Source organism: Lagopus muta, chromosome 12, assembly GCF_023343835.1.
Source record: "Lagopus muta isolate bLagMut1 chromosome 12, bLagMut1 primary, whole genome shotgun sequence".
NCBI classification, from domain to species: domain Eukaryota; kingdom Metazoa; phylum Chordata; class Aves; order Galliformes; family Phasianidae; genus Lagopus; species Lagopus muta.
In genome coordinates this window covers 3504336-3528881 of record NC_064444.1, presented here as the reverse complement: position 1 = coordinate 3528881, position 24546 = coordinate 3504336, and the positions used below count along the sequence as shown (strand labels likewise).

The 24546-nt window shown below is 37.3% G+C and overlaps 1 protein-coding gene and 1 long non-coding RNA gene across 5 annotated transcripts in view; one reads left to right on the top strand and one right to left on the bottom strand.

Annotated features, from left to right (window-relative positions):
• CDH13 (cadherin 13) overlaps positions 1–24546 on the top strand; it is a 427664-nt gene that overhangs the window by 400850 nt on the left and 2268 nt on the right. Inside the window, exons 12-14 of one of the 4 annotated variants that reach the window (XM_048958119.1) lie at positions 11169–11402; positions 11960–12175; positions 16290–21354. In XM_048958119.1, the coding sequence (XP_048814076.1) occupies positions 11169–11402; positions 11960–12175; positions 16290–16291 (452 nt within the window). In that variant the 3' untranslated portion in view covers positions 16292–21354. Of the gene's footprint in view, positions 1–11168; positions 11403–11959; positions 16230–16289; positions 21355–24546 lie in introns of those variants that run through there. The other 3 variants (XM_048958117.1, XM_048958120.1, XM_048958116.1) reach the window with 3 other exon arrangements.
• Positions 7–24337, bottom strand: LOC125699055 (uncharacterized). The gene is made up of 5 exons (XR_007379420.1): positions 23842–24337; positions 21866–22059; positions 20553–20626; positions 20127–20248; positions 7–132 (listed from the first exon to the last, which is right to left on the bottom strand). It is a non-coding gene; the product is annotated as an uncharacterized LOC125699055 (long non-coding RNA).

Genomic DNA, 24546 nt, shown 5'->3' with positions numbered 1-24546 from the left:
GTGAGTAACTACTATGGATTACATTCACTAAATATATAACTGTATTTCTGTTTGAAAGCTCCTCTTGGGAAAGGTACACATGCATACGATTAAGCACTTTGTTAGTTGGCCATCTGAAGATACAAGAGATCCCTGCAATAACAAAGAAAAAATATCAAATTCAGAGCAACTTTGATTTAAGGTTACATCTCAAATGCTTACTCGTTTGCTGAGATCTCGATAAGAGATGCAAATAGTATGTGAATATTCTTGGAAAGTAATAAATCGTCTTTATCAGAGTTAATTTCTTCATAATATTTGAGCAGTTAGTAAGCCTAAGGCATCTTAGTTCCAATAACAACTTGTCCCTGATATGCTGAATTCTATTCTATTCAATGCAGTGACAATGGCAATAAAAACGTAAGTAAAAACCCTTGTTAAAGTGCAATATTTTTAAAATATTATGAGGATTAAAGTTCCTTCTGTCAAATATAATCAGAATTAAACTATCTAGTGAAAATTCAGTAAGCGACTTTTGTAGCATAAAGAAAAGAGAAAATCGTGAACATTTCTGCAAATCTCCAGAGCTAACGGCACCAAATAAATAACAGATTTGTCCGTAATAGAACAGCTAATATGGTAACGTTTCCTCACAGCTGCAGCTGGTTGATTCCTGGTGATGAATTGCAAAATGTTCTTTTTAGGACAGTAATTCTATATTTTTGTAACCACATGACTCAGGGAACATTTGCAGGGACTGATGGGTTCGAGGGGGGGAAGGAAAAAAATAAGTATCTCCTTAAATATAAAAGATAAAAACTCTGCTGACACGATGATTTCCTTATCATTCATACACATACTTTTTCTAGGGAAATTTCCATAGCAAAATATAGCACTAAACTTATTTCTGTTTTTAACTTGCTATCAAATAAAGAAGTTTTAAACGCATCTTAAAACATGGCACATCAGGAAATATCACCTTAGGTAAAAGTAACATTCCAGGATAATATTACTGAGGGATTATGAAAAGAACAAAGTTTCATATGTTTTAAAGGTGAAGTCAAATGCCCTCAACAAGAAGAGGTGGAACACTCAACTATAAAATGTTGATTACTACTTACTGTGAGAATCAGTCTGTATGAAGATGGATTTTCCTTACTTTTGTTTATCTTACTCTCAGCACAGTAATGCTCATTACTCAGCCATTCTAAAGCAGGAGCCTTACTGCTCAGTGAAACCTCTTCATTCCCAGAACTTTTTCCATGCTGGAAAAACAAGAAGAGGAGGAGGTGTGTGTAAAAGGTGCTCTACACAGCAGAGCAAGAGAGGATGTGGTAACATGGGTTGGACATAAAGGAATTGTGTTCAGCTGACATACTGAGTCAGCATCTAATTCTAGCAGCTGTTGTGTTTATTTCTAATTTGGTAGTCCTGTTAGCACAGGAGCTAATCTACTCCCAACATTATTGACTTATTTAATGAAGTAATTAGAAACCACATGTGTGCATTTAGTACTGGCATGCTAAGGTGCCAATACTGGTCATTCAAACATGATGTTTACTGTGCTGTGTGTCTGTGAGCTGTGTGCTGATATTTTTTTTTAATGGTATTTATAATGTGTCAAGATTCTAAAATGAAACAAAAATTTGGACATTGGTCCTTGCAAAAGGACCTTAGTCCAACATTAAAAGAAGAAATTATTTTCTGCTAGTATTCATGGCATATAGAATGTATTAACTGCAGAAGGGATTCTGTTATCCATCATATTCCATCACTGCCTGTTTTTCAAATCACCACACACTGGTATCTTATTTCAGCTGTAGAGGCAGCTGAAGGCAAAACTCATGGTGGTACTTTTTCTTCCCCTTCCACTGATACTAGTGGAGAAGCTGTTACTGGACGCATCAGGCACTGACTGCTGATATTGCCCCTCAGGGCAGGGGGCAAGTGGTGGGGTGTTTTTCTGTTGAGTAAAATGTTTGAGATTTCAGCCAGAAGTAAAAATAGGAGCTTCATAGTTGTGGTTCTTTATATAGATCCATCACATCTCTATCTCTTTCAGTAAATCACATGAGCTTGCTTTATGTGTAGGACAGTAAACATGAGAGAATTATTAGAAAATGGAGTCATTCAAGTGCAGAAAATAATACAGTTATTTATTATATTCTTTTTGAACTTGATACTGTCATGCAATGAACTGAAGAGAAATTTAGCTAACTATGAACTATATTAGATCTGCTCTACACAGTTCCTATACGTTCCCAAACATAATTTAAACAATGAGTACGAGCACATTTGATGGACACAGTATTAATTTCATAGATAATAAAGTTTGACCTTTTATTGAGGGAAATATCATGGTAAAAACTTTTTGGAATGAATATCCTAATTTGCTCTGTACTTCTGATTTCAGTAAAGGTCAAGGTAGTGTCGTTAGAATTTGAAAACTCTTTATTAAAGACTTGTGTGGACACAGAGTCTCTGGTCTATTAAAGAAGAAATTAAATAATGGTAGGAAATATCATGAAGCAGAGTTAACACACTGAAGTGTCATGAACTGTGTTTAATCTGAGAATGAGCTCATAAGAGGACAAAGTGAGGTTTATGCAAACTTGGTTTCATTCAATCTAATTGGGGGTTATCAGGATTAAGAAAAGTGCCAACAGTGATGAATAAAGGAAACCAAATGGTCACTGTTCTAATCACTAAAAACAATGCGATATCATAAGCATAAAGTACAATTATTGGGAGAATATGTATAAACAACGCATATATAGGCAATAAATCACTTGAGTTTGAGATACCTGCTTGGATCAGACCTTCCAGGTGATTTGCTGTGTAATTATGTTGTACAAATCCCGTTACATTCTGGAGCATTTGAGATGACTCTCATAAAGCATAATACCCATATGTTTTTCTCATAAAGGCTGTCATGCTAAAAACTCTCTTGGAATTGTCCTTTTTCAACTGTATTCTGAGAGTCTGGCTCACAATTTAGAGGGGGGGGGGGGGGGGGGGGGGGAAGGAAAAGTTTAAAATTGTCTGGAAAATATCTGACAGGTTAAAAAAGCTGAGTAATGTTTACACCTTTTTTTTTGAGAGAGAAAAAGGAATAGTAATATAGATCCAAACAGTTTTCTCTGAAGTCAATGAACAGTATTACTGCAGAGGAATTGTATGCCCCAGTTAATGTTCCAATTATATAAATTCTCCATGTCTGTAGAAGAAGAACTTTGATTACTTTTGTTTGCTTGATATATGGAAAACCACCTGTGCTGGTCAGGTAGGACAGCTGCTGGTGAGAAATGTGGAAATGCCAATATGCAATCTTACTGGCTCATTTAAATACTAATAGCAACTGCAGTTTCCCATGACATCGCGGCAGGGTGCAGCCTGCACAAAGCCAGGCAGCAGTGCTTTCCCACTGAGACACAAAATCTGGTGTCCTGCTGGTGAGCCAGCTTCTCCCCTGCTATTCTCATCACCAGCGGTCTACTGAGGAAAAAAATTGGGAATAGAAGTACTTGTGCTACGTTAAACATAGAAGAAGGTAAATGTCATTAAAAATTGTGTTACCTGTTCCGTATGTTAAAGATACTCAGTTCAGAGTTCACAATTTAAACTGATACGACTTTAATCACAGCAGTAATCCATGAGTGAAAGCCACCTTTTTCTTTTGGAAGCGTCTTGCTCTCCTTGTGACATTACCATCCCCAAGTTGCACTGGCCAGTGCAAGGATTTGGCTTCATGCTGAGGCCAGTTGTTCATGTATAAACTAGGTAGCTGAGTTGCACTGCTTCAATTTCTCTGTTCCTCATTGAAAGGAAAATGAGAAGGAGGTGAGTCAGGATCTAATTTTCACCTCTTTCCTTGTTTCCAAGGACCATCTGAAATACTTTCAAGCATTCATTGTGCAGTTCTTGATACTCCTAATCATTAGAAGGAAAAATTGTCATTCTGTAGCATGTGTAATGAACAGAAACAGACAACAGCTAGAAAATAATTGAGTGACAAAGAGATGTGTCACCATTTGCAAATAGAATTTTTCTTTACATGTACCTAACCTGTCTTCTTGCTTCATGATGTACATAATTAAATTACCACAGATTGATTCCGCCTAAAACATGCTATTTTTGAAGAAATCAGGCAATTAGTTGCCATAGCAACCCAATTAAGCCGGTTTTATACTCCTTATCTTAATTGCTGTATTAATTGAGAAGAGAAAATAAACGGAGTACTTATCCTTTTCTTGCCATTTTAAATTTCAGCAAAATATGAATTGCACGCAAAATATTGTTTTAATTTGTCATCATGGACTCATGATTAGGAAAAGAAATTAGAATGCTGAAAACAGTATTTAAGACGGATGGCATATGTCAGTGGCAATTTGATATGCTGAAAGAGCTGTGCTCTTGTGAAATGTAATTACTCAAAAATAGGATCTGCATATTTTATCTGAGTGAATGAACGAAGCACTGCAACTTTCAAAAACTATTTTATGTTCTGGAAAAAAGAAATCGATATGTCAATGCGTATATTTAAAATGGGAAATTTCAACTTCATGGGAAGTTCGGGACCTCTTCCATAGAAAATGTCAGTATGTGGCATTCATAAGGCCAGATTTCAAGTATGTCAGACTCTGAGCAGCACACCCAAATCTTGGTATTTTCCCACTTCATTGGTTCCATTTACTTTTCTTGAACCGTTAATGGAGTTCAGCTGGAACACAAAACGTAATGGAACAGGGCTGTCTGAATGGGATTTATGCCTGCAGTGCGAGTGCCTGCTGCCAGATCACCTCATATGCACACACAGTCTGAGAAGCACGGTGTATGGAGGTAGAAAAGAAACAGGAGAGAGCAGACTCCGAAATTTCAGTTTAGATTTTCATGGCAGTATCATTAGAGAGCACGAAGCATTGTTTCTCACAATCTGTATTTGAAGTGAACTTAGAGAGAGCCTAAAACACAGCCTGTGTCCTGCATAGCCTGGCTTTGGGAATTTCTGAAATGCTCTTTTCGTTCTTTGTTCTCCTCCATCTTGCTCTATTAAGTAGAAGGGAACAGCTTCTCCTTTAGGCAAATGTGAAGCTGAAAGTAGAGAAACTGGTAAAAAATAAATCCACGTCCAAGTGAAGATCTTAGGCAGTCCGACATTTTACAGTTAGTTACATAGGAGTAAAATGAAGGGAATTCTGTAGATGCCATTGCGAATGTTGAAACTGACCTTCATATGATTATGATTCAAATGTGGTTTACAAAAGTTTAAAGTGCTTTATTCATGATGGGGCAGAGGAAATGTAATTGTGCCAGAGATTAGAGAACTCACATTCTCAAAGGCTTTTTTTAGGCTCAAACATGAAGAAAAATTGTTCTTGCTGTAACTGATCAAACAGTTCATTTCACCTTCTCATTTTGTATCTCTGCAACTGTTAGCCCACAGAAAAGTCTCAGCAGGTAAAAGAAGTTGGAATGGAGCTTTGTGGGTTATGTAAATGGTAATGCAAGTGGATTAAAAACCACTGCTAAATGCTAGACCATAAATATTCTAGTAAAATTGAGAGCAAATGAGTTTCCGTTCTGTCAGTCTGAGACAGAAGTCTATATGGCCGTGATACCCTACATGCCTGGCAGAGGACAAACTGCTTGCCTGAGGAATTAAATGGCCTTGTAATTTTTGCATCGTGACATAGAAGGACATAGATAACATGTATTAATTTGATGGTGCTGGGAGCTTAATTTAATAAGAAGAATTGAGTGCACAACTCTTTTTACCATTCATAATGACCATGTGAAAAGTGACAGTTCATTCCTCCTACATTCCTCCTAAAAGCTGTTCTGGCTTCTAGAAGTACTGTGGCTTAAATCTGTGTAGCTGATGGATTCTTTAAATTGGTTGAATTTTCTGTGGAAATGTAATTTTTTTTTTTTTTTTTTAAGTGTAATAATTGAAATTAAATTCATTTCATTTCCTGAATGTTTTTAATTGTAAATTTTACTGCAAAAGCATTTACACATCAATATTCCTTTGTGGTAATGACCAAGATACAAAACATCAGTGTTCTAAGTACAGAATATTTCACATCTTTAACTTTTCATGCCATTGGGTGAACTTTAGCCTAAAGTTAAGTGAATACATGCAGTTGCATACCTTAATGTTTTCAGGTTTGTGTCTGGGGTTTTTCTTGTTAGTCAATTACCAGTCCTTTGTTCCTTAGCTGCGCCACTGAACCAATCATACTATTTACAAGTAAATTGACATTCATCTAATTTAGTCAAAGCTAATTTTCACATTGCACGTGGAAAAGTTTTTTGTGTGTGTTTGATAATACTTCCTTCTTCCTTGTGCCACTTGTTCTGGTTTAGATCAAATTTGGTGTCAAAAAAGAAAAAGAAAAGAAAAAGAGTTAAATGAGAAAGGTTTTCATGAATTAAATGAATTCCAATTAGCTGAAAAATATTATTTTTTTTTTTTTTTTTTAAACTTATAAAATCCTTTTAATCTACAAATAACCAAACCAAAACTATATATATGCATACGTCAGATTTGCCAAAGAGGGATAAAAACAAACAAACAAACAAAAACCCACAGAACTCAGAAAGCTCAAGGCAGGATGGGAAATACTGGTTTAAATATTTTAGAGGCTTGTTGACTACAGATTATCATTTTAAGTAGCGCTGTTCAAGTAGTTGTTTTACCTGGGTATATTCTCAAGAATGTTTAAGGAATATCCATTTCTCACTTTTAAGGATAATCTAAACTTACTGCAATCTCAAATGTCAAAAAATGTTCATTTTCTGAATCCTGAATATGTTTTGAATGTAAAAGGCAGTTAGGGTAATATAGTCTATATTTCTTGGTATCTGAAAATTGGAAAAGGAAAGCTGCAAAAAAAAAAAAAAAAAAAAAAAAAAAAGTGTCTTCATGACTTTATTCTTCTTTCTGGTGCATGTAAACAGCACTTTCCATCTTAAAAATAATCAGCCAATTTAGAGCAATTATTTCTCACTTGTTTCTGGGAGTACAGGCTGGCAACTTAGCGCAGATGCATGACCACGTTTATCTCCTGCATGTCCAGCACTAGCAGACTGATGTGGTCGGGACGCTGAGGCAGCAAGTGGTAAATTCCCCACACCTCACTTAGCATCAAGTGAAACAACTGTATGAAGTCACAGCAGTCCAAGCAAAGTCACCATTTTGAGTTGCCATCACATAAAGCCAACTTTCACATCAGTGATTTGATGCTTTGTAGTTATTAGCATCTTCACTGACTGTCTGAATGCTTCCATTGATCTGTCTCCACAAAGTGTGGTGAGACAATTAAACATGACTGTGGATTTTATTAATACAGTGTGTAATCTTTTGTGATACTAACTGTAGGAAGACCTGTAGAAACGCAGGCGTTTACACAGTGCCACAAAATAGGATGCTCTGCAGGCAACCTGCAGTCGCTTCCTGACTTTTCCTTCAGATAGCCCCAAAATGTAGTCCTTGACTTTCACTTTTAGTGGTTTTTGGTTTCAGGTATGTCTAGCACAGTAGGAAAGTCTCACCTTTGTGTGGTGTTAGTCAACTCTGTGTTTCTGCTCCCGCTTCAAATACATTGAAGTAGCTGGTATTGAAAGGTACACTGATAAAGAACTTCTTAATTCAGTTTCCATTCAGTATGAATATTGGCTTTAATTTCATAAAACACAACTCAGCAGTATTAGAAATCTGTACACAGCATCACATTTCTGTTTAGAAACTAAAGAGGAACATGAAATGGCTCTGTACGTCCATAAAATGTTATGCTTGGATTAAATGAATCATCAGCCATTCAACCACAATTACTTGTTAGACATGCCATTTTATGCAAGTCTTGACACTTAAGAGAAATGTCATCTTAATCCATGGTCATCACTGTCCGTAATTGGTACATTTTAAGAATCTGACTGCCTGATTTGCAGTCTTATTTGAATAGTTAGATGTCTAAATGCCATCATTGTTCCTGTGGGAACTTTCTGGAGCAACACTGAGTTTCAGTTTTCAAGTTTCTTGGCCAGGTTTTTCTTCAGAGTGCTTATAATTTAAGACATCACTAATAATTCTAATGTGATTCTGTGCAGCTCTTCATTATGATGCAAGTATGTAGAATTACAGAACTGTACCATTTCTTTTGATACTATTTTTAAAAAAATTTTTTGGAATCCACTTAAACATCGACATCTTCTGGTAACAGCCTTTTGCATTACAGATTCTAGGTCACAGACAATAGATCCCAGCATATCTTACACTCGTCTCTAACTCTTGAAATAGAACTACTTTTGTGTTAGTCTATTTTTTTCCTTGTTGCATCTTACAGCATTACTAGCTATTGCCTAACCAAGGACTGCTATCAGATTTTTGTGTGGCCTAATGCTAGGAGATGAAGAAATTAACAATCCCAGTGCAGTTCAAATAAGTGTAACATAGATTTCCAATTGCATCACAGTCTAAGATGAATCTGTACATTTTTAGTGTTGGCCATCAAATTTTTAGCCCCACAGACCTTAATAAACTTGATAGCTCTTACATCACCATCTCAAGATTACTCATTAAAGATCTCATTTTTGACCCAGATTATTAAAATCAGGATTCAATAGCAAGTGCTGATTTTCTTCCATTGTGAAATTAGCTATCCTTCAGTCTGTTTTAACAGCTTTTACATGTGAGCGATGAGTAATGTGATGACATTTCATTCATATGTATGCCAGAGTATATCCACAGCTATTCCACTTCTGGAATGAATAGCAGGAGTTTGAAATTGTCTCTGTTCCATATGACTCTTAAGTACCTAAAAGTTCCAACTATTCGTTTTCACCAGGAATGATCAGTTCAGTGACAAAATGGGAACCAAGCTCTTCTGAAAGGATATTCCTGAGGGTTACTGGACTGAGCCCTTTGTGTCTTGGTTTACCCATTAATTCTCCTTTCAGCTGCAAAGTTTTACTGTGAGAATTAGTTCTATTTCAGGATTGAAATATGCTGAAGAAATCTTTCATTTCAAAACTAGAGCTGTCTAGAGATCATGGGATTTTTGAGTGTTTCTTATTTCAAAAGAATAATACTGTCACATTTATAAAAGTCATATATTCCCAGTGGATATATTGTGACTGTATTTCCTTGATTCGTTTTTTTGTTGTTGTTGCATTTTTTATGACGTGTGTTAACAAGCATCAGCTTACGACCTTGACATTTGCTTATTTTTCTTTTGGAAGTCTTCATAAATCAGCAAAAGATTTTGTTTAAATCATTAGAAATAAAACAGCCAGAGAATAAGTCATTGAAATGGACAGAAGCAATTTTCTTCCTCCCTGTTTGTGCAGAATAGTTGACTGGCCCATGAGCCACATGAAGATAGGGAAACATTAACGTGGCAGAGAAAATGCAGTCATATCTGCATTTGACAAAATAACAGTACATTCATAATGCTGTTGGTTTCTTAATTTCAAAAGGCGGATTTTAATATTACTGACTTCAGAGAAAGATAAGAAGGACAGTGCATACGACATTATCAGTCCAGTGTGGAAATAATGCATTCAAAATTAAAGACAGCAGTTTAATTAAGCGCATGAAAGGCTGGCTTTTATGATCATATTTCAAATACTCGAATGTCTTTTCATCCATTCTGCTGTATGACTTTACTTAATATTATATCAAGAACAAAAAATGTATTGGAGCCTTTCTGCAAATTCAATTAGTCCAATAAAAAGCAAAAAATAATTTCTTTTTCATTAAAAAGAACTCAACCCTAACCCTTCTGATGACAAAGTGAGAGATGAGTGAGAGGGAAAGCTGAAGAACTATGAAAATTCTGCCTTTGTTATGCATTTATGTGCGCATGAAACAGATGAAGTGTCACCATCAGTATCATTTGTTATTGAAAGGACTAATTGCACACTGTTGCAGTTAGTAGTTTATCAGATCCAGACCACAAGGTATTTACTTCTCTCTTAGGATGCACTCTTGGTGCAGGAGCAATTCTGTAGTTCATTGGGCTGCACATGAAAGTGCTAAATGTCAAACTACCATGACACGCTGCACTGGTGCTTTACAGGTTAAGTACAACCTGTTCAATTCTTTCTACCTGCTGAGGGTTTACAGCTGCGGGAAGTGCAGAGATCATAGATGGTGTGTTGTAAGCCAGTAAAATGAGCATCACAAAATGACCCTTCAGTAAGTGCAGCATTTCAAATGGGAAATTATTAGACATGGTAAACTATACAGGAGGAAATGTGCATTTAGAAAAAACTGAGATCTGTCAAAATGATCTGTAAGGGGATCTATAATAAATAAGATACTGCGCGTTAGAGTGGAAGCAGTAGGTTACTGGCTCAGCTGTGGCACACACCTGTAGTGACTGAAAGCTATTAGTACTTGCCAGATCCTCTCTGACCTCCCTGGAATGAGGTGCTAGCATCAGTTTGGCTCCCAGTGGGCAGCTGTCCCTTTTGCAAACACCGCCAGTGCTGCAGCTGGTTTGCCAGTCACAGCCTCGGCACAAATGTTTGTAGTGTATTATGGTGGGTAAAGAGCAGCCTCACCTCTGATGATGGCTCCTACAGGTCGTGGCTGAGACAGGCTGGCAGATAATTTGAGAAACTGAAACTCCACCACTGACACAGGGTGGCTCAGGGTAAACAAAAAAAAATCACATTTTTCTGGAGTTGCTTGCTGATAGGTTCCACGGTGACGTAACTAAATGGGGGCCTAGATAAGGGTTACTGAGGAACAATTTGCTCCTGTTCTACTTATGAGTCCCACTATACAAATTGTCTCCCCTCTTCTGTCATTTTTCCTCCTATTTTTCTCATCCTTAGTTCTTTTAATACTGCACTGTCTATGCAGGAGGTATTTCCCTCTATGATTCTCTCAGTATGCATTTATGAACAGATTGTCCCAGATATCTATTCATGTCCTAATCTCATTTTGACTTCAAAATACTCTTCTTAGAATAATTGTCCATACTGTGGAGAAACAGACAGACTGCCTTTTGAAAACACAGCAACAATTTACAATATTAACTCGTCAATTTTAAAAGCAATAATTCTCATGTGACAGAAGAAAGATGTATAAAAATTATTTTCCACGGCATCCATGCAGGTACAAATACGATAAATGTTTATGGAAGGATGATTTAATAAACTCTTGTTTGCTCTTCATATAGGTAACCCTCCTGCTACAGGTACAGGAACTTTACACATCACCTTGGAGGACGTCAATGACAATGTCCCATCCCTGTACCCAACACTGGCAAAAGTCTGTGATGATGCTAAAGATCTCAGAGTAGTGGTACTAGGAGCATCAGACAAAGACCTCCATCCCAATACAGATCCATTTAAATTTGAACTGAGTAAGCAATCTGGCCCAGAAAAGTTGTGGAGAATCACGAAGCTTAACAGTAAGTCCTTTACTTTTATTTTTCATGGTTTATTCCTTCTGCATCTGCACACTCACCTGGGCAGCAGATCTGTGGATCTGAAGGTGCATTACTTGCCTTCCCTGCCTTTTCAGTCAAACTGGGGAAGTAATTAAACAGCTTCACCTGTGTTTCCTTCCAAGAAGGGATTTTTCCTTTGGCAAATAGATAAATTCTTCTCTCTTATATTGCTTTGGGCATGACATGCCTTAGCATTTGATTAGTATATTTGTTTCTACAGTAATTTCTGCCAATAATCTGCAGACCAAATAATGTATTTAAACAAAAGGGACTCTTGAAAGTCGTTCTTTTGATGGGGCTTGGAATATATTTACAGTGAGTTCTAAACACCTGAAAGAATTTCTTTAACTGCCTGTTCTTACTTCACATGCAATTCAATTCTCTAATCTTTCCTTAGAGTACTCATTTTCCTTTTAATTTCCATGAGTAACTATGGCATGTCTGATACTGTTTACAAATGCTTCTTCTTACCCAAAGGACCAATATTTGGCTATTTCTCACCTCCTTATCCTTTGCAGATACTCATGCCCAGGTTGTCCTGCTTCAAAACCTGAAAAAGGCCAATTACAACATCCCAATCTCAGTGACAGATTCTGGAAAACCACCTCTGACTAACAACACAGAACTGAAATTACAAGTGTGTTCCTGCAAGAAATCCAGAATGGACTGCAGTGCAAGTGATGCCCTTCATATCAGCATGACTCTTATCCTTCTTTCACTCTTCAGTTTGTTCTGTAAGTCTTTTTCTTAAGTGTAAGCAATGAACGTTATTTATCCGCTTGTTTTTGCGCTATAAGAAACCTTACCAAGAGAGAAGTTAACTTTATTTTTTCCCTGAGGAAGATGCTGTACAGAAGTAGGAAGGGAGGGATTTTTCACAGTCAAAAATAGCAACAAATGCCGGGTTGTCAAATTAAGAAATGGAAGCAATAATTCTAGGAAGAATCAAAGAGAATTAAAGCTAGCATATGATAAACTAAGAAGTACCAGCTGTAGTAACAGATTTCTGAGATGCTTTCTTTCATCTCTCCCCACTTGAATTCAATTCAAAAGCAGAAACTGGAGATTAAAAGGTGTTCTTGTAACAATAACTGTTCTGGGTCACCATGAAAATGAGTACCGTCTGCTTCAATCTATTTGTCCGTAAAGTGTGCAAGCAATTGGAACATAAGGAACTTATTCAAGGTTCTGGGCTTAGAGACACTTAAAACTGATAACCAGAATAGCAAGTCTGTGTTGAGGGAGAGAGAACTGATGCAGAAAGGAAGCTTCTGCTGCTTTAGAGAAAGCTTTCTAAAAGTCTTATGAAATTCCTAATCTGAATTAGGAGTTAAAAAAAGAAATCCCCAAATGACTGAAAGAGTAGGAATTGAAACTACAGAATTCTAACATCCAACCTAGATGTGTCCCTGGCTTGCTTTGTAACAGTTTTCAGCAAGTTTTTAACACGCTTTTATTTCAAGTTCCTTATCTGCTGAAAAGGAATTGCTCTATCCTATAGCTATGGTAGAAAATCTATTATTCAAGGACTATTACCATCAGATAATGTTAGTAAAATGCATTGTATGGTGAATTAACTCCCAAGCCCTGGTGAAAGGCCTTATATTCTTGACGAAGTACAGTCTACCATTAGGCAGAGATAGAGGCCAAGACAGTTTACAGATCTGAGGCTTTGTGCATGCTTGATTACATATCTTCTCAGGTGGATTTTTCCTATAGTATATTACTTTTATCTCAGAAGGTTAGCATGAAGGTTATTGTGAGAGAACTAGCTAATGTTTGTGATGCTCTCTGAAGATGAAAAGGACTATGTAAATGCTAAGTGAAAATTCCCATTCTTCTAATCAGCAGCATCTGGCTTTGGTTCAGTTATTCTGGGTTTAGTCAACTAGAAACAAATGCAGACTTCAGCTGTTAGAAGTAATATGTTAGAAATATGTGACAGTACATGACAGCGTTGCATCAGTGATATAAAGATGCAGCCCATTGCTTCAAATGCATTCTCATTACCTCGTCGTAAATGTTGCTGTTGCTGTACTAAACATGACTTTCATCACTGGGCTAACGTTCCTGGACATGATTTGTACTTGAACTTTATTTACATTATTGCATCAGCTCACACTATAAGGTAGAGAAAAGCATTTTGCTTTTGAAAGCATTCATGTTGCTGTTTTCTAGTCCCCAGTTATATTAAGCGATTAAAAAGCAGTTCCAGGTTTTGTAAGCTGCTCTTTTTGACTACAGATCTTCTCCAGCTGAACTGTGGGCAGAATGTTGGCCCCTATGATCAGAATGGTGCACGGTGCTCAGACTGCTAAAGGGATTCCCCCTCCTACTGTAAAAGAATAAGTAGCGCTGAATTGTATTGACGTGTCTGCACAGTTTCCTAGTGCAGTGAGCCTCTTCACAACCTTAGAGTTGTAATTTTAATCCAAGAGTGGAGTAAGGTTCTGTACATAATCTTCCAGCAGTTTGTTCAGTGCTGTGCACAGTCTGTTTCCTGAGAAAAACCAAAACAGGGATGGGATGTGGCAGGTGAGTTGAAGGGACAAGGAGGGAAGGATCTCTTTGAGACAGAAGACAGTTGGTACGTTGTTTTTGATGATGCATATGAGAGCATTAATTCTCTAGTTAGGCTTCTGCATAAAGAGACCTAACCCTTGTTGCAGTACTGCATTCTTTTTTTGCTAAAATTTGCACCACATAGTTGTGTTTTGGGTTCATCCAGTTATACAGGGAGGCTAGTACTCCATGTCTGCTACAGACATCTTGTCACGCTTGTGCAAAGCCAGCAAACATAGCAATTATTTTTCTCAGGTATAGATGACTAGGTGGAGACACAAAAGAATGGTGCCAGAAGCCAGTTTAAATAATGTGGTTCTGTATTTGAACTTGTATAAAATGTGCTGATATCACTGCATTTCAAATTCATTTTCAGACACAGTTCTTTTATAACTGTGATTAGTTCCATCACAATGTTTTGTCTAGTCCAAATATTTATCAGAGTAATCAAAGATTACAATGCCATAAAAACAAAAAGAACTTCAGTGCTTATTGAACAGATGAAATATCCCATTTCTAGTGGTAACTTATGGGTTTAATTTTTGCAAAAGCCCTTATGAGGCTCAGTTTGCTCCCAGTGTTTATCTTTTATGAGGCTCTTGTTCCTAGGAGGTAAATCCTTCAGTCAAACGAACTTTGTTATTTGTGCCAAAGTATGTCTTTTTGTATTTGACATCTGGTGTGAGGATAGATAGCCCCATGAAAGAGCTGTTCATGGCGGAAGTGCCCTGCATGAATCTCCTCCCTATACAAAACATATTGGTATTATCATTTAAATGGTATGGATATTATCTACACTTGGAATATGTGCTTCTTTTGTAAGTCATGGAAGAAGACATATGTAGCAGATTTCTGAAGTAACTGAGCATAGAACTGAAGAGTCTGATTAAAACTGTAATGCATGCAAAAAGTACCACCTATTCTGTAGCCACCCACAGTGTTCAGTATGCTGAGGAATAATGAGATACAGACTACAGAGGTGCCCAGAAGCCCTTGGAAAGGTAAATGTACTTCAAACGAGAAAAGCTTAGGAGCTCTTCTCAGCCCAGATAGGAAATGCAGGATACTGAAGTATATGGGCAGTGTATGTTGTTATTCCAGAACAAAACAATAAGACATTTGGTGGTATTAAAAGATGGCAGCTACAGAGTTGACTGGGGGAGGAGGGGGGAAGGCATCTTTGTATACTGTGCACTTACACTAACATAATATTTCTGAGAGTTGCTGAACTGAAGCTGGCAAGACATATTGTTGGCAGATACAGGACTGTCCAAAGTTATAATAGTTAATGCTAATAAATATTGGAAAGAATATTAAATCTCCTGTCATTACTGCAGGCACCATGTTTCAAACAAGACTTAGTGTAACAGCATCTTGTCCTTTGTCAGCTTTTCCTAGCTGCAGCTGCAGATAAGATAGGACCAATTTGTTTCAGATACAATTTAGAATTTTAGTAATTCTAGAGTAATAGATATAGAAATAGTAATATTCTTTAGTAATAATAGAGTGAGGAAAAAGAACAGATAGGGTTCACTGTGTTTCCTAGTGAAAGAAAAGTGCTACATAAATCAGTTGCTTGAGCAGGAGAAAAAGAAGGTAGGGTATGGAGCAGGTCTGGTGCTGGGTCTGAGATTGTCCATGTTGTTCCTTACTGCTGTACTGTCTCAGTTGTTGGTCTGGTTGTTTGGGTGTTTGTTTTTAATGTGTAGTGTTGTTTTTGGTTTTGGTAATCTGACTGGTGGACTACAAAGGTACAAGTTAACTTGAACATAACAAGCAAAATATTCCATTACTATGAAGAGAAAATAAGGTTAGAGGCTGGGGGGGGAAGTACTGCTATGAAGAAATTAGATGAGCTGCAAGTCTCTGCACTGGAATTAATTTGCTAAACTGAGGGTGAAAGGCCTCAGGTGTGCTGAAAAACAGGAGACTTGCACAGATGTCAGTGCTGTGACTGCAGACATGCCTCAAAGACACTCCTGAATTTAACTAACTTACTATTAATTGCCCTAACTTGTCCTCTTTTAATGCCTACCCTCCCTTACCATAGTATTTTTCTGATTTGAAGAATACAGTGATAGTGTCAACAGAGAAAATGTTTGGTTTTTCTTCTTTGGAAGTCAGTTTTGGTATTAAGTCAGTCATTACAAACTTTAAATGGTATTAGCAGAGTTGAATTTATCTGAACATAGAGCTAGAACTGCAGCGTTCTCTTTGTTAGTTCGTTTCTCAAAGCAATAGAAGCACCATCTGTGTCTCTTGTACAACCTATGTTATTTCATGCAGGAACATCAAGTGATTCAAGACTGAAGCAATGCATTCTTGAATGGCACGAGACTAAAACAAACCACAGGAAGTTTCAAATGGAAAAGACTTTTAAGATCACAGATCTTTCAATTTGCAAGCCTATTCTGGTTACCTGCAGATTCACTTTTCAGCCTATACTGTGTGTTAGTTGGCTGAGTTTTAGACAATCACACAGTACAGTTAATTCTTTTAGAGTGGAACCTTCTGCCCACTCCTCCCCCTGCCTCAAAAAAAAGAATTCCCATTCCACATAGTGCATACATCACATGGGTACCTAAAGTAGTAGCTAATTAATCCTACCCAAATAATTAAAAAAATACTGACACTGATTGAGTTCCAGGGCTATGGAGCAAGAGAAGGGTGGGTTGAGGGTAAAGGGAAGGTAGTCTGTCTTGATAAGAGTCTCACTTGTAACACAGACATTTGTGCCCAGTCTTCTAATTTCCCTGCAGGTGTACTCTGTATTGTTGTGCACTGGGCTTTGGGAGCCCACCTAAAGTTAATGGAGCTTGAAATGGCACAGAAGTCCATATGTACATATATAATTGGAGAGAGGATGTTTATATACCTACTCATGTAGATATGACAAATAGGAATACCTTCAAATTATACATAAACATATTTAAAATGTACTTAATGAGATTAAATTTTACTGAGTCAATTAGGTGGGAAATGGTGTTTTATGCATATTTTAAACCATCCAAACATGTTCTAGAAGTATAGCTTTGGAAAAAAAAAAGCCTACTACACTTCAAAAGCTGTGTGTTTGGAATGCAGAACAGAAAAATATTACCAGCAAATACAGCTACTTCACTAAAAGCTGTAATACTGCTTGTGATGGTCATTCTGTAGACATGAAATGAACATTTAAAGAGATTAGTCTGATTGACCATTCAGTGGCATGAATTCAAATGAACATTTTATGTTTTCATTTTCTCAGTAGGAACCATTGATATATAATAGTTTGTATCTTTTCAGAAGAGCTTCTTAACATCAGCTAAATGTGTTCTGGAGTGGACTATGACTGAAAACTAGAACTGAACAGATGCCCACTTCATTTTTTTTTTTTTTCTGTCTACAATACCAGCTATACTTTTTGTTGTTGTTTTTTAATTTCTTTTAACTATCATCTGTTTCCTCTGAAAGTTCCCTACCTCATCACATCCCAACACCTCACATCCTCTGCATGCTTACAGCTTGCTATTTGTGACATTGAAAATCTGACTGTGCCTAAGGGTTACATGGTGTTGCTCTTCCTCCTCCTGCTCCGGAGTATTTCAGACCCACATCTTAAAACCCTGTGTTATCCATACACACAGCATCTATGTGTCATTGGTTAGTATTCACAATTGTCCTGCTTACAAATTCCTCTTCAAATTCTTTGATACAAAGCCTGGTAAATTTCAGTGTAGCCAAACTTGACAGTTTTCTTTTTATTTCTTCTCTTTCACGGCTTCAAAGCATACTATTTTCCACTCATTGTTATTCTTGCTTAATAAGAGTTTCTTTTAGATGTTTCTTTTAGTATTTCAAGCTGGGGTTAGGATACACCTGCAGATCTGAACGTGTCTGGACTATCTAAGTTCATATTCAACTTATAGTAAACTAACCTGTGCTGCTGTGGAAGTTGAGATCTGACTGCCTAAACAGTTACACGTTGCCTACAAGGTTGCATAGGTGGTTTTTTTTAATGCAATTTATTTTCAGTATACATACAAAAAATTAGACTTGTTCAACATCACTATTTCAAAACTGTACTTACTTCACTTGCTGCATATTTTCAACTGTTCAGCTAAATTGATCAGATTAGAGCATCACAAAATATATTTCCAGATTGCAGGTAATCACCTCTCTACTTCTTTTGCTTTTAGTGAACTGGCAAAGAAAGGAAGTTTGTTTGCTCTTGGTTAAGCAAAGGTGACGTAGTTCAAGAAAAGCATCCAGCTAAAATCATACTTTAAAAAAAAAACAACAAAAAACAAAACATTGACAGTATCTTAGTTGCTGTATCACAGAATTTACTGCACCGTCACCCCCAATAAGATGCATGAAATCCACGCCAAATAGGAATTGTACAAGATAAACATAGTTCTGCAATAAATAATAGAATAAGACATGCTTCTAGAACTTCAAAGCAAATGTAACTAGCCCCTTAGTTAATGAACCTTTCTCTCAGATAAATGCTTGTTAGTACTACACATGCACATACATTTTGTGTGTCACGAGGGCAACCCAGTGCAAAGTTAGTGAATGTGAATACATGACAAGGAGAAGCAGAAAGAGGGATTCAGTAGTGAGCAAGGCTCATGTGAGAAGTTACAAGAGTTAAGACTGCTTTGGTGTAAAATCAGTGCTGTTCCACATCTGCCTGTATAGTATTATTACAAGTTAGCGTGTGAGACTCCAGGAAATATCAGCTGCTGGTGTCAAACAGATACCCTTTGAAAATGACTTCTGCCTGAGCAACCTTTTCCCCTGTGCAAGCTGATTAGTTTGGACTGGCATGTTTCTCCCCAGCCTTGCCCATTTTGGCTAATTGCATGGCACATGCAAGGATTTTAGCACTGAAGTTCAATACTGACATTGATATATGAGCGCCTGCTGGAGCTTTGAACAGAATTACAAGGTACTCATTCCACAAACACAGCATTAATACATACAGTGTTTTTCCAATCATTAAGAATTTTGGAATCAGAAGATAATTGGATTCCCACTTATGTTTGACATTACAAGTGCAAGTTTTCAGGATAAACTCATCTACTTTGTAAAAATGTCTATACTCCTATTACTGTTCAGTGAGATTACAAATTTGCTCTAGCCACAAGCATATTAAAAATGGATTTCTTAATTGCTCAAGTAAGATTGTACGTTATCTGTCTAAGGACAGCGCTTACGGCCTTCCTAATTTAAAGAGATTTGGCATGAAGATCCCTGTCATTCTCTCAGAAGACAATTTCCAGGAAGTCACAAGTAGTGACCACTGGAATTTGTCATTTCCATCAACATACAGTCATACCTTGGAAGAGGCCACAGGGGAATGTATCTACTTAATAATTATTGTATAGAAATGTACAGTATAATATACTTTAACATCATGTGGTGCAAACACTGATGCTACTGGTGTTGAAATTTACCTATGTCAAATCAACCAGTGATGTACATGAAAACTACTTCCGTTTTTCTAAGTTCTACATGAAAGCTATATTAATAACTGTGTATCTAATGAATGCCCTTTTACAGATGCTAAAGTAAGGAAAGAAGTACCTGAATGTTGATTAACTGCCTAATCAGAAACATGGTTCTGATCTCTTCTACCATTTTTCCATTACCCCTTTAACATTACTGAGGTTTCGATAAAGTCCATGATGTAATGCAGACTTCTAATTAAGCAAAGATTAATGTAATATTTCTGATGAGAAGGTAATTAAAGGAAATCTGAAGAAATGGAGCATGCCTGACTTGAACTTCAGACTCCAGCTGTGTTAACTTTCTTCATTATGTTAAATGAAAATTAAAGGATGAATACATCTTGGGTAAAGTTCACTCCTTCACAGAGGGTCACCATGAAACTTAAATGCTTTTAACTTTTATAAGGTTTAAACTGCAATTTAAGAAGCACAGTCTGTGTAATGGGAGAGGTGGAAGAGAGTGATAACTCTGGACTCAAGAGGTACACATCTTTCAAAGCCTTCAGATTAATCAATTGTCTTTTTTTTTTTCATACAAATCAGCATAAGGGATAAATCTTAAATTAGTCCACTGTGGAGTAGACAGGTGGCCACAGTAATTGAAGAAATCAATATTATAGACACTTACCTTGTATTAGTTGACTTCCTCCTCTTTCAACTTTCAAAGCAATTCAGTATCCAAAATCCTGTGACTAGATGATTCAAGATTTCAGTTCTGTGAAGCCTGCCACCAACTTCAACTCTTTTAACCTTTCAAACACAATCTACGTCAGTTGACTTTAGTAGGAATAAAAAGGGTATTTTTTTTCCATCTTACCATCATGAATCTCCCTACTCCAAACTGCATACTTATTCCTATAGCATTATAATTCTGTATTCCTATAGCATTATAATACTCCAACAAAGCAAGCACAGTCTTCCAGTGCTGAAGTGTTAATGCCAACAAACACCATTCATTCATGATAATGAGCAATGGTTTTTTTTATCTGAGACATGTTAACCATAACAGTAGTAATTCAGACAGCATGCACATAACTGAAGATTCCATCATTACCTCACTATTTGGCTGTTTTATCTTAAAAGGAACATAGCTTGAATGCCTCTCTCAGGTGTAGAATAGGTAGAGACCTGTGTGATTAAAAATGGGGACAATCACATTAGAGGCTTCAGTGAGAGTGATTTCTGGGGAAAATGAGTTCTATATAGTTATGTTAGCTTTATGCTGCCTGTGCATTCCCCAGGTACTCTTAAGACAGAGCAGGTTGGCTGTTGGCAATGTAAGAACATGATGCATGTGCCATCTTTCTGGCTTTTGTACCTGCAGCTATACACAGCAAATCATTTCTTGTTTTTAAGGTGATTTCTGTCTACCTACAACACATGACATGTACTTATTATTAAGAACAACTACAGATACACTGATGGTATTTACTTATGATACTAATAAAATAATTACTAAGCGTTGGTGTGCAGATCCAACCTGCCAGGTATGGGCTTACCAAGCATTGAGTCCATAAAGGAGCTAGTTAGCATAGATTAACAAACATGCTCCTTGTACACAATGTTGCACATTTTATACTCATAGTGTTCCTTAAATATCAGCATCTTTTATGTGCTGTTGCCAGCTACAAACTGTAAATCATGTGTGGCATAAAATAGACAAGGAAAAAAAAGAAAATAATGTTGAAGCCTGTGAGTAAACAGCTGAAGCTTATAGCCTTTAGATTGGCTGTTTAGGTATGAGAATCAAGAACTAGCACTAATAATTTGGCATCCTTTATGTATTTCTAGAACTTTCATTTGGTTTCTCATCATTGGCAAAATAAAGAAAAAAGCAAGCAAAAAAAAAACTACCATTCCTATACAGAAAACAATGATGAATGCTGGCAATCCAGCTGGGTAAATAAAGTGATTTGAAATATGGACCAGATACTTGATCGTATTTGCAGAGAATTTGTAGTAGAGCAGTTATGTTATTTCAGTAAATCTGCTTGTATTTGTCAGTGAGTTTTCTGCACAACACTTTGGTCGATCTTGATTTCTGTAGACTTTGTATTAAGGGAGATACTGGCCAGAACGCTTGTCCAATATCACCTGATATGACTATATGTGAACATCTTTAGCTAGTAAGTTTGTAACTGATAAGCTCTGATATTAACCACAGAAACTAAAAGTCAGCCTAACTTCAGTATTGGCTGCAAGCAATTCTGTATCACCACTGTGTGCAGTAGAAAGAACAAAGATGGATCTGGTCTTGAATATTCTTATTGGACCTATCAAAGTTGAGTATCTACAGAAATTTTACAGCCCATATTTCTGAATATTGAAGCTACTTTAAAAATACAAAAGCAAAATGTATGTACTAACCTTCCAAAACCACGTTTAGAATAAATTGTTTCAATAAACTTCTGTTAAGGCTGGTGAAAGCGCTGAGCTGAGTTCATAGCAGGCTTGGCACCCTTTGCAAACGTCAAGGTTTTTGTCGATGCGTCAGTCAAAGGAGATGTTAAGGAGAAAAGCATTGATGCTTGCAGGGAACTCCTCCTACTACACAGGAAAGCCTGGAAACAAAAGCATGAAAATGTTTTCTTTGAAACAATGTCAACAAAAGTTGGTATCACTGACTATGAATAAGAAAAACCATTCACACAGGGATGATCAATGAACATGCCAACAGGAAGAAACCATGAAGGAGTTACAGTAACAGAAGCATCAGTGACACAGTAGGAAAATGCTCTGTACAGCAAAAGACTGGCAGGATATGAAGCACAGTACCTTGAATTTGTCAAGGGCTGTGAAAAGATGTTGCAAACCTGTTAACCAAGCAGAGCCTGGATAGATTTTAGCTGTTTGGATGGGCTAGAGACAGCCCTTTGGGATGATGTGTGAGAAGGAATTCTCTAGATTAAGACATAACCTAAATACACAGACCTAAGAAGGAGATCCTGTGACAAAAATGCTCTCTGGTCTATCTCAGTTTTTAAGCTTGAATAAGAGGCAGGGTGATGGTGTTGTCCAGAGCAATCAAAGAGAGAAAAAGAAGGGGAATGCTTTAGGGGAAAGATTTAAGAGCTCAGTTTTAGCTGTGCAGAGCTGTCAGCTAAGCATCAGAAGGGTATTCGGAGCCAGAGGTCAACATTTTAGTCTAAACAAAGAAAAAAAAATGCAGAAAATGCAAGATGTCTGAACTTCCAGCACTGAAGTAACCACTGAACACGTACGGATGGTGTCACGGAAAAGACAAAATAGGGAAAGAAAAGGTTTCCCCAGAAACCAGGGATGGAAGGATTAAAACTGAAGGACACGCAGAATTGATTTAAGATGCCATGGGAAGATGAGAAAAAGGTGTCATCACGAGAGCCAAAGGAAGCATCAGATTTCCAGGCATGTAATTCAATGCATCAAGAGAGCTGGCAGGTCAAAAAGGACAAGAAAAGTTGAGGCAGGGATTAGAGTGCTTCAAGATGTGAGGAAGAAAAGAGTGAGGATGGTGTTTGGAGAAGCAAGCAGAGAGAACCAAAAGTATATTGTGTGTATGTGTGGGAGAGAAGGAAGGTAGCCTTCAACTAGTACAGGAAAAGAAAACCACATAGCTGAAGCTGAATGAGCTAGTTTTAATATATAGTTTACTCAGGAAAGACAAGATGTGTGATAAGGTACTAACATTCATTATATCTAACAACATGATGTAAAATATACATGCTTTTCTTGAGCTCTGCTCATAAGTCAACATATATTGCCCTTTATTTACAAGCTGTTGGTGAAACAGTCACTGGCTGCTTGAATGTGTGTGATACTTATAAATTCCTTGCTGACAAATTTCTTAGAAGTTGCAGCCTATGGACTATACAGAAATTCAGTGCTACAGCTGCTATTCATTCATCACATACAAGTGCCTGTCCTTAGCAGAGAGACCTCCAGGGATTCAGAGTAGCTTTGCTGATTCAAAAGTTAGTGTTATTTCTTTTGAGTCAGGCTCGAACAAAAGCCCTTTAATGATGATAAACTTCACTGCAGCATAGAAATACTACTTTTCAGCAATCAAAGTCCTGAACTTAGGCTTTCTGCTATCCCAAGAGAAAAAGCCGTTTATGAGAATCTAGCAGCAGCCAATCCCCAGTCCAAATGCATTCAAACTTTGGCACTCGTGCTTACGAAGTTCCAATACAGAAGTCTGGGTTCTAATTCTGCAGCCAGACATTTTCTTTGTGCAACAAAACCCCATGTCAAGCAGTTTCAGATTTTATCCTGCTTGGAAATCTCAGTGGCACTTCTCGCTTCAGTGATTCCCACCCATCAGTCCCTCTGTGGATTATTATGTTTGTTTAATTTGCTCTGCTGACCTTTGTTTAAGAGAACTGAGGAAGGACAGGCTGCTGTGTGCTCTCCAGGTGTTTGTCTTGCTGCACAGCCGATCTGGACAGGTTCCGCCCTAGGTGGAAGAATTTAATGCTTAAGTCAGTTCAAATAATGCCAAAACAATAAGAAGAAACAAAAGGTAAAACAGCCTTATCAATAATTATATTAAGCTTTATTTGCCCCAAAAGGAGAAGCAAACGAGTGAAGATTACAAGCTGACATCTCATAATGACCACTGTGGTACTGTTTTTCCTGCATCTGTGACAGAATTATAGGTACTTCTTCATTTGAGAGTAAAATGCAACATGTACTAGACAAACATTTCGCATTTCCCGAGTATGTGTCAGTTTTGATGTGCATATCTGACTTGTCAAAGTCATTCACCCATCGGCAGACAGCTGTTCAGCCATTTCCAGGAAGGCAGGGCTCATCACACACAACTAACTTGGGAATGCAAATGGCATCCCTCTATGTCCTTCCCCCACTCTTACTGAGAAACATGATGTCAGAGAGTAAGGGATACCCTGGGCTCAGCTGTCCTGGCTGTGCTCCTCCCAGCACCTTGTGCGCTGCAGACGCTCAATGGCAGGGCAGCCTGAGAAACAGGAAAAGCCTTCACGCTGTGTAAGCACTGTTCTGTAACAATTATAACACAATTGATTTTGTTTTCAGTGCTGTTTTGATCACAG